This window comes from Homarus americanus, unplaced genomic scaffold (assembly GCF_018991925.1).
Source record: "Homarus americanus isolate GMGI-L3 unplaced genomic scaffold, GMGI_Hamer_2.0 scaffold51476, whole genome shotgun sequence".
NCBI classification, from domain to species: Eukaryota; Metazoa; Arthropoda; class Malacostraca; order Decapoda; family Nephropidae; genus Homarus; species Homarus americanus.
In genome coordinates, this window is record NW_024736148.1 from 5,483,755 (window position 1) to 5,495,153 (window position 11,399).

The 11,399-nt window shown below is 43.8% G+C and overlaps 1 protein-coding gene across 1 annotated transcript in view; it reads right to left on the reverse strand.

Annotated features, from left to right (window-relative positions):
* Positions 1–120: 120 nt before the first annotated feature.
* Positions 121–11,399, reverse strand: part of LOC121871991 (lipase lipl-5-like) — a 26,480-nt gene continuing 15,201 nt past the window's right edge. The window contains 1 exon segment of the mRNA XM_042374611.1: positions 121–194. Within this exon segment, the coding sequence (XP_042230545.1) occupies positions 121–194 (74 nt within the window).

The window sequence follows — 11,399 nt, forward strand, 5'->3', positions numbered from 1 at the left end:
AGTTTTAATCATTTTCCTGCTTTAAAGAAAAAAATAAGGGTCTTAGCAAGTCTTCCCCAAATTTTGTTTTCAACATTGTTCGTCGAGTAACTTAAGTTTTGTTTACATTAGTCAGGTTGTCTAGACGCTCACCGACCTCTCCCGAACGGTCGTCATGAGGCTGTCGCTATCAACGCAGAATCCGAATCCTTGTACTGAGAATATCCTTTAAACTGACTTACTAAATTTTATTTATAATTTCAACACTTACTAGCCGTTCAGTTATTAAGTCTGTTCATGCGACTGAAAAATATATATATATATGCGGCCGGCATGACGGTATCCAAAATATGTGATGAGCGGCCGGCTAGTTTTTTTTACTTTTTCTTTTATCCTCTTCGCCACTGATCGGCTTGTTAGCCGCTTGGGCGATCGGTCACGTCTCTTTACATTTATATTCTTCCCCAAAAGATCGGCTCGCTAGCCGCCCGGGCGATCGGTCACGTCTCTGTCACGCACTGTTGGCAAATACTGGGCATGCACCGGCTCCTGAATGTACCTGAACCCGCTCCAGTGTTGGTCAAGTCTTCTCTTGAAAGAGCTCACACTCGGTGCCGTCACAACACTCTCTGGTAGATTGTTCCAAGAGTTTACAACCCTCACTCCGAAAAAGTTTGCCCTCACGGTTTTCTGGACTTGCGGCTTCTTCAATCTTGAGCTGTGACCCCTTGTGGGGCGAGCGTCCGCCAGCTCCAAGTAAGGACACTCAACTGAGTAGTGCCCCCTGAGATGCTTATACACCTCAACTAGGTCCCCCTTGCCCGTCTGTAGTATAAGCTAGGCAAGTTCAGGCGCTCCAATCTCTCAGGGTAGCTGAGGTGCCGAAGTGCAGGCACCAGTTTGGTGGCCCTCCTTTGAACATTTTCAACCAACTGACAGTCCCTAGCATATCTCGGGGACCAGATGGGGTGACAGTACTCCAGATGGGGAAGCACTTCACTCCTGAAGATCGTCACGAGGGACGGACCGTCTAGATATCTGAACGACCTTCTTATAAGACCCAATAATTTATTTGCCTGATTTACCTTCTTCTCACAATGGCCCGAGAACTTCAGCTCATTGTCAACATACACACCTAGGTCCTTCTCACACACAGTCTCAACTAGTACATTTTCTTCATCCCGTTGGGACATATGGTACGCCTCCTTACCGTTGGTACGCCCCAGGTGCATCCTCTTACACTTCGTGACATTGAATCTCAGCAGCCATTCCTTCGACCATTCCTGGAGCCCACAGAGGTCCTTCTGCAGCTCTTCACAGTCCGCTTGGTTCTTAATTTCCCGAAATAACTTGCCATCATCGGCAAACATTTGTATGGAGGAGTGTACAACGTCAGGCATATCATTTATGAAACAAACAAACAACAGCGGGCCCAATACACTACCCTGCGGTACCCCACTTGTTACAGGTACAGATGACGATTTCGTGCCATTAATCACCACACATTGCTTGCGGTCATGTAGAAAGTCTTCTATCCACGCTAGGACATTTCCCCGAATTCCGTACCCTTCCAGTTTGATTTTCAGCCTTTCGTGGGGTACACTGTCGAAAGCCTTGGCAAAATCTAGGTAAATATTGTCGATATTACCACCCCGTTCTAGAATATGGGTCCAAATATCCAATACCTTGAGCAATTGTGTTAAGCAAGAGCGCCCCGGCATAAAACCGTGTTGGCAATCTTTTACAAGGTTGTTTCGTTGTAGATGTTCCATCGCGGCATCTCTGATAATACTCTCAAGTACTTTACATATTATGCTGGTCAGGCTCACCGGTCTATAGTTGTTCGTGGAGTGACTATCGCCCTTCTTGAAGATAGGACTCACATAAGCCACTTTCCATTCACTGGGGACCATTTGTTCATCCAGGCATTTACAAAACAGAATCTTCAGGGGCTCTGCAAGCTCGTTGCACAGCTCTCTTAGCACTCTAGGATGCACCATGTCAGGTCCGGGACTCTTATGGACCTTTAGCCTGGACAGTTTATTTCTAATACCCTCTTCTGTGAACACAATGTGGGTCAGTGCTGTGTCGAACCGTCTGTCCTCAAACGCAGGAAGGTTAGTTGCATCCTCTCTTGTGAACACTGAGGAAAAGAAGCTGTTCAATGCGTCAGTTTTATCCTGGTCAGAATCTGCGTAACTACCATCTTCAAGCCTCAGGTCTGATACTCCTACTCGCGTTTTCAATTTCGACTTTGCATAGCGGTAAAACGCCTTTGGGTTTGACTTGACCTCGCGTGCAACCAGCCTCTGGAACTCCTTTTCAGCCCTCCTACACTCTATCTTTGCTTGGTTTCTGGCTCTTGCATACATCCTCCAGTCTTGCTCATCGTTTGACCCAACCCACGTCTTGAATTTCTGGGGTTTCTTCTTAATTTTGTCGACCGCCGCATGGTTCATGTGTAGTGATCCCCTCGTATTCCTAGAAGCACTGGGTTTGGTCTTGGGTATATATTTATCGATCAAATGGGTCATTTTACTAGTTATGATATTCAGCGTAGTGTCTGCGTTCTTGTACCTTAATAAGTCAGGCCAGTTGATACCCCTCATCTCTTCCCTCATCCCATTGTAATTTCCCTTGTAATATTTGCACCTTGGCTTGGCCTTATCTTGAACTAGGTAACAGTTAAATCTGAATGACAACACTGTATGGTGACTGGTGCCAACTGGGGCAAGGTGTTCCAGTTTGGCCACCACACCCTCCTCGTTTGTTATGATGAGGTCAAGTGGCTTGGGTGTTTGCTCCCCTCTGTAATGTGTCGGGTCTCTCACATGTTGGAACAGAAAATTATCTCTCAGAGTTTCTACAAAAAGAGTAGCAGGATTATTCAAGTCATTCGGGGTGGACTCGTTTCTCCAGTCGATGTCGCCATAGTTAAAGTCCCCCATGATAAGGAGGTGGCTAGGGTTGAGCATCGCCGCATTGTTTATTAAGGTTCTTAAGTTCCTTTGATTTAGTGGGCCACAGTTTGGTGATCTGTAGATACACCCGACGATAAGTAAGTCCCCTCCCTTTAATTTAATTTTACACCACTTGGACTCTTCAAAAACATCCTCTCCCTGTACCCTCGCCTGGCTGGCTCTAAGGTCTTGCCTAGCGTAGATAACCACACCCCTCCTGCAGGATTCTTGAGTTAGGTTCGTAAATGAGTCATATCCAGCAATACTGAACTCACATTCCTCTGGGTCGATTCTCCTGTTCTTGTACAACAGTTCTACAACTCCTACAATATCTGGTTGGTGTACCTTCAGTAGTGTTTCAAACTCCTCTCTCTTATCAAGGAACGTGTCAGTATTAGTGTACATGACATTCAAGCCAGAATTTGTTCTCGGTAACGTCTCTGCTCTTAGTAATAAACCCGCTCCACCCACATTCTCAGAAGCTGCAGCATTTGCTAAGTACACTGTATTTTGCAGGGTGTGGTTAGAAATGTCATTGTTTACACGGCGCTCGTTCCCTCCTGTCCGGTAGGCTGAGCTGGTGCCGCCTCCCGGGTGGGGGGTTGAGTGGGTGGAGGGTGCACTGCTGCCCCCTGGCCCTGTGTCGGCACACTTGTTTCCACTACCCTCCCCCTGAGTATATCCCATGTACACCTGTCCCCGTTCCTCCTCGACTCCTCCCTCTTCTGCTTCAAGTCCTGCAGGAGCTTCTTGTGCTGTTCCCTCTGCATTACCGTGCGGTCTGGGTGAATAAATACATCCCGAAATGCCTCGCTCCTTGCTAAGTTTTTTGCCTGCCGGATAACTTGCCATTTCTCCTCCTCACTCCCTAGTGTGATCCTGAGGGGGCGAGGCTTAGCCCCCTGCTTTTGTCCCAGCCTCCTCACATCCTGAGGGGTTGCTGGAATCTTCAGAACCTCTGTGCAAATATTTTGAAACAGCACTTTGTCGTGTGTTTCCTTACTCACAGTTCCCTCCCCCTGGCTCTCTGTGACTCCAAAAACTATTAGCCTACATTGTTCCTGCGCTGGTGCCGTTCCTGGTGTTCCTCCTCTCCCCTAACAGTAGGTCCGTTAATTTTCATTTCTTCGACACACTTTTTCAAAGTCCCAATCTGCTGTAGAACCTGTACTGATTCTGCATTACTCTCCGGAAGATACATTGTAAGAAAATGTCAATTTATAGTTACTCACCGGTCTTTCTCTCGCTGTTTTTAATATGTATTTCGTAATGTTTAGACAATTCTAAGACATTTTTCTTCTATGATATTTCGCCGGAAATTAAGGATAACCGAGATATTAATTTTTCCAAATTATTAGAGTTCCTCAGTCACAGGTGTCGCCATGATTTGTTAACATCTGGCACCTGTCTTTCTTTTGATATTAGAAATATGTCTTTCCCACCCAACAATCTTAACAGAAAAAGTTAGATTTTTTTCCGAACAAATCACATAAATAAAATACCAACTAACCAACCAACCAACAAAACCTAACCTAACCTAACCCCCACTTTATTCATGCTCCTACATTTGAATATCAGTCTCTAGCATACCTCGGGGACCAGACGAGGTGACAATACTCCAGATGAGGAAGCACCTCACTTTTGAAGATCGTGACGAGCGACGGACCACACAGATATCTAAATGACCTTCATATAAGATTTACTAGTTTCTTTGCCTGATTCACTCTTCTTACAATGGCCTGAGAACTTAAGTTCATTGTCGACATACACAACCAGATCCTTTTCACATTTGATCTCAATTAATGCAGTTTCTTTGTTCTAATGGGACATGTGATACGCTTCCTTACTGTTGGTGCGACCCAGATGCAACCTTTTGCTTCTTGTGACATTAAATCTTCGCACCCATTTATTCGACCATTCTTGAAGTTCATAGAAATCTTTCTGTCCTGTGGTACCCCGCTTGTCACAGGTACACTTGACGATTTTGTACCGTTTATCATCACACACTGTTGCAGTCATGCGGAAAGTCTCCGATCCAACCTAGGACACTTCTCCGAATCCCGTACCCTTCCAGTATAATTTTGTTCTCAGCTTTTCAGGGGTCCGCTGTCGAAAGCCTTGGCAAAATCTTGGTATATATTGTCGATATTTCCACCTTGTTCTAGAATTTGAATCCAAACATCCAGTACCTTGAGTAATTGTGTTATGCAAGATCGTCCCGGCATAAAACCATGTTGGCAATCTTTTACAAGGTTGTTTCGAAGTAGATGTTCCTTCGTTGCATCTCTTAGATACTCTCTAATACTTTACACACTATCCTAGAAAGGCTCACTGGTCTATAATTATTCGTGGAGTGGCGATCGCCCTTCTTGAAATTAGGACTCACATATGCCATTTTCCAGTCATCGGAGACTTTTTGCTCACCCAGTGGGGTACCACAGCGCAGTGTATTGGGCCCGCTATTGTTTGTTTGTTTCATAAATGACATACCTGACGTTGTACACTCCTCCATACAAATGTTTGCCGATGACGCCAAGTTATTTCGGGAAATCAAGAACCAAGCGGACTGTGAAGAGCTGCAGAAGGACCTCTGTGGGCTCTAAGAATGGTTGAAGAAATGGCTGCTGAGATTCAATGTCACGAACTGTAAGAGGATGCACCTGGGGCATACCAACGGCAAGGAGGCGTATCATATGTCTCAACGGGATGAAGAAACTGCATTATTTGAGACTGAATGTGAGAAGGACCTAGATGTGTATGTTGACAATGAGCTGAAGTTCTCAGGCCATATGCGATAAGAAGGTAAATCAGGCAAATAAATTATTGGTCTTATAAGAAGGTCGTTCAAATATCTAGACGGTCCGTCCCTCGTAACGATCTTCACGAGTGAAGTGCTTCCCCATCTGGAGTACTGTCACGCCGTCTGGTCTCCGAGATATGCTAGGGACTGTCAGTTGGTTGAAAATGTTCAAAGAAGGGCCACCAGATTGGTGCCTGCACTTCGGCACCTCAGCTACCCTGAGAGATTGGAGCGCCTGAACTTGCCTAGCTTATACTACAGACGGGCAAGTGCGACCTAATTGAGGTGTATAAGTGTAAAGGCCTGGAACCTTGGGATATAAATCCCTTGCCAGCCTTATCAGGATCTTATAAAAGGAAAGTCAAGAACCATGGGTTTCCAAGGGGTAACAAACAACCGTTAGAGATGACATCTCTTTACTACGAAAATAATCACAATAATTGACACCACTCACACAAATATCAAATAAACAATTAGGGGAGTCAAACAATTAAGGGAGTCAAACAATTGATGGATATTTCCTACGGCGGCAGCCTGGTGGAATGTTTGGGAAAAGCGGTGATCCGCTCACAGGGGGAAGGTCCAGGGCAGCTTCCTCACTTAGCGCTGGTGGGCGATGTCTTGCCACACAGGAGAGACGCCAGGGCACGGACGGTGGATAGGACGTGGAGGAAGTGACGATGACGTGGCAGCCGCAATAGTACCTGGAGCTGTAATGGTCATGATAAGAGCTAACCTGAAAATCTTAAGGATTCATATTACGCTCAAACGTCCACAAAACCTTCCGAGTCCCCCAGTGGAAACGTCCCCCGTTTTCTCTGTTTCCCCCGCCTTTGTCTATGGGAGCAGACGCTGTATGCTGGGACCTGTTGCCATCCATTCCTTTGTAATCAATTTAATTCTGCTTTCGATAGCTGAGTCAGAGCATTGTTAGTGAAGATAATAGTAGAGAATGAAAATGAGTTCATAGTCTCAATTTCAACGTCAGAGGGTACCGTAAATTAATTCATTGGAATAGGAGTAGCTGGACTCCCTGGTCTGGTTTGAGTGAGGGCACGCGGGCATTTTAACCGTTAGTAAGTGCCCGTCCCTTCATCCATACAGGTATGCCATTCCACGCTGTGTTGTAATTTGCCCTTCTTTAAGTGATTTGACCCAATTGATAGTCGATTGTGCAAGTGTTACAGTAACGTAGTTGATATGCTCTGAGTAAAGTCATATTTACGTCTTTAACGTCCCCTGAAACGTGTTGTTGTTGTCACCAGTTAGTAAGTGCCCGTCCCTTCATCCATACAGGTCCCTAACGCAGCCTAGGCCGTGTCTGTAGGGTGGATGTTGTATCCACTATGTCTGGGGACATGTCCGAGGTCCAGTAGGATCAGTTACCTTCGTGAGACCCGGCCGTCAGACACTTCAGACCACCTATAGCCCCCATAGCTGGCTCGTCTGGCCCTAACGCTCGGTCCACGAGGTGACCCCGGACCACCAAGCCACACACCACTACCAGCCCCCATCATTGGTGGATGAGTGTCTACCTCAGTAGGGCTATATTTGTGTGGTGGAATTAACCCACTGGGATCTCCAGAGTTCGTCGGATAGTACTCCATGGTGGCTGGACCCCATGGCTGTTGCTTGAGTATCACTCCTGACGACTGAGTGTTGTAGTGGCAGTTGCCCTAGTATGTATGGTGCTAAGTGACTATCCTAGTTGTGCTATTGAGTATGTCCACCCAGTAGGGTTGGAAGTGTATTGAATATGTCCACCCAGTAGGGTTGGAAGTGTATTGAATATGTCCACCCAGTAATGGTGTGAGTATGTTGTGCCTGAGGGCCTAGTACGAGATTTCGTCTGTTAGTACAAACCAATCCTTTCTTCTAATTTCATATTCATGTTTAAATAAACTTTGTATTTGTATAATTGTGTATATTATTTACCTACAGTATTTACCGTTATTTCTTCCCTATTGCTTGATACTATCATTACACCTACCCACGAGCCTCCTATCGTCACGCTACCAATGGTGATATATAAGAGTAAAAGGAATTGTTACTGGCACACAGGCCCTCATGAAGGGTGGCAGTAGCAGCCCTCATAAATGGTGGCAGCTCAAGCCCTCATAAATGGTGGCAGCTCATCATAAATGGTGGCAGCTATGGTGATGTAATGAACATAGTATCGAGTTGGGAGGAATGACTGTGATACTGTAGTTTAACTGAGTTATAACCATTTCTCTGTACGGGTATTTAATAACCATTCCACTGTAACTAATGAGTATTTCAGATTGCTAATAATTTTGTTCCATATTTTTCCGAGGTACAGCTTTTTGTGGTGGTTTGCAGAGAGAGTGAAATAAGTTCAAAGAAATACCTTGGAGTTAGGTTAGAAAAGTCTTGTTTAAAGTAAAAGGAAACCTGCAACAATAACTTGTAGAGTGTGAATAAGGTTCATTAATAGTGGAAGAATTTTGATATGTAACAATCTGCCCAAATTTTTTTTCTGTTGTTAACTCAGTATTACTTACAGACAGTGAATACATGTTTGGGCCGTGGCACTAGTTGTGAAATGTTCCATCGTGGGAGTGCCCAGTGTTTTAATTCTGAGTGCTAACAGAAGCATTGCACTATATGCAAAGGTTAAGTGGATGCTAATTCTGCATTTGTAATATTCTTTAGTTATGTGTTAGGTAGGATATATATTCCATTTACTTAATATCTCGGGGCATTTTACAGTTCCTACTATTAATATTCCTATGTATACGCTATAATTTTAAAGTTATTTTAACCAGGTGCTAACGGGTCATTATTTTGTGTAACGTATGTTATGTGAACTCTAATGCCAGTATACTTTCAGAATACAGTATTATATATGTGAGGACCTTATGGTGATACGGTATATGGAAAATGTTATACAAGTGTATGGACCCAGAATTGTGAGTACGGAAATTCGTGAAGTGTTCACGCAGTGTTGCACCATACTGAGTCTGTGAATGGCAAAGTGTCTAAGTGAATTTTTGATGCCATAATAGTATCTTTGGGGAGATTAATAATCTGAACAGTAGTTTGAATAGTTGATGCATGGAGTGTTAGTCGTATTGCAGAAAATCAGTACCAGTCCTTGGGTCTTGAGTGAGCACTGTGCGTGTATTGTATTTACAGTGGGGTATACCTGTAGTATTGATTTGTTGTAACACAATGGCAGATGCTAACGCAAATAAGGGGACCATGACGGCCAAAGCCGCTGTTGATTTAGCAACAAAAGTCCAAGCACTTCTGGCTAAACTCGCTAAAGCCATGGGTAAAGGAGGAGAAAACCAGTGGTTAGACTGGATCTTTAAGAAACAGTGGGCTTTGTAAGTGAACCTCCTTGGTTGTTGATGGGTAGTGAAGTGCACAATCTGTTGTAGGTAACTTTTGGTAATTGAAGAAGAAAAAAAAAAATGGAGGATTTTTTTTTTGGGGGGTTAAAAGTATTTTGCAGAGGAAGGGTCAATTTGCAGTAAAGACAGAGATTGGAAGATGTATTGGCAGTTATGCAATCATCTGAAGGGTATCTGTTACTAGTATGAGTAAAGATACCAGTGGTGAGTTCTCAAGTTCTGGTTGGTAAGTCCTACGTAGGCTGGGTGTTGTTGGTATATAGGTGTAGAGTTCGTGACTTTCAGGGAGTATTCGGGCATATAAATATGGTGCTATTACTTCTACATGGCAAATGCCATAAGTACAGACAGTTTTGGTTTGGTGGTGTTCTCATGAGGACCGTTTCGTTAGCATTGAATTCTTGGGAATACCCGCTCGTTCGGAGTCCCTTGAAGGGTGCTGCCTCTCGCGAGTGCGACATAACTCTTAAGATTAAGGGCAACAAATCATTCCTTTGACTTGATGGGGTCCGTTCGTCTATGTCCTAGCTTGAGAAATCTGTGTTAAATCTCTGTGTCCTGTCAGCATTTGACCAATCGCGTAAAAGAAACTTTCATAATCTATGAACATTGAAATTTGAGTTCTGTAAGGAATTTTGAGTGTGCATTTTATCTACCGATGTGAGGGTGTATTTTGTAACATGTAACACCATTTATTATTATTATTATATGATATGAGGTATCTAACTCAAATCATTATTATTCTATGATGATGTACTTGACCCCATTTACTATTATATGATATTATGTATGTAACCCCATTTATTATTATATGATATGATGTATTTACCGCCATTCAGTATTATTATGACATGATGTACCTAACCCCATGTGCTATTATTTTTGGTGCTATTTTGTAATATGTATCCCAATATATTTTTTATGAAGGTGTGTCACATTCTAATTGTATGTTAACAGATTTCCATTTCTTGTACCTAATCCTGACCACCGGTAGGGAATTATTTTTCTATTTTTATTGATATAATTTGTGCAATGTTTTGTATGAGGATTTATACTTTATATTAATGATTTAATATGTATGTCACTACTTACGTGTTTTCTGAACGTTACCGCATAATGATGAATCTTGGGGAAGGAGGAAGCTTTGTAATGGTCATGATAAGAGCTAACCTGAAAACCTTAAGGATTCATATTACGCTCAAACGTCCACAAAACCTTCCGAGTCCCCCAGTGGAAACGTCCCCCGTTTTCTCTGTTTCCCCCGCCTTTGTCTATGGGAGCAGACGCTGTATGCTGGGACCTGTTGCCATCCATTCCTTTGTAATCAATTTAATTCTGCTTTCGATAGCTGAGTCAGAGCATTGTTAGTGAAGATAATAGTAGAGAATGAAAATGAGTTCATAGTCTCAATTTCAACGTCAGAGGGTACCGTAAATTAATTCATTGGAATAGGAGTAGCTGGACTCCCTGGTCTGGTTTGAGTGAGGGCACGCGGGCATTTTAACCGTTAGTAAGTGCCCGTCCCTTCATCCATACAGGTCCTAGCCAGCCTAGGCCGTGTCTGTAGGGTGGATGTTGTATCCACTATGTCTGGGACATGTCCGAGGTCAGTAGGATCAGTTACCTTCGTGAGACCCGGCCGTCAGACACTTCAGACCACCTATAGCCCCCATAGCTGGCTCGTCTGGCCCTAACGCTCGGTCCACGGGTGACCCTGGACCACCAAGCCACACACCACTACCAGCCCCCATCATTGGTGGATGAATGTCTACCTCAGTAGGGCTATATTTGTGTGGTGGAATTAACCACTGGGATCTCCAGAGTTCGTCGGGTAGTACTCCATGGTGGCTGGACCCCATGGCTGTTGCTAGTATCACTCCTGACGACTGAGTGTTGTAGTGGCAGTTGCCCTAGTATTTAGTGCTAAGTGACTATCATAGTTGTGTTTTGAGTATGTCCACCCGTGGGGTTGGAAGGTATTGAATATGTCCACCCAGTAATGGTGTGAGTAGGTTGAGCCTGAGGGCCTAGTAATAGATTTCGTCTGTTAGTACAAACCAATTCTTTCTTCTAATTTCATATTCATGTTTAAATAAACTTTGTATTTGTATAATTGTGTATATTATTTACCTACAGTATTTACCGTTATTTCTTCCTATTGCTTGATACTATCATTACACCTACCCACGAGCCTCCTATCGTCCGCTACCAATGGTGATATATAAGAGTAAAAGGTATTGCTGGCACAGCCCTCATAAATGGTGGCAACTCAAGCCCTCATAA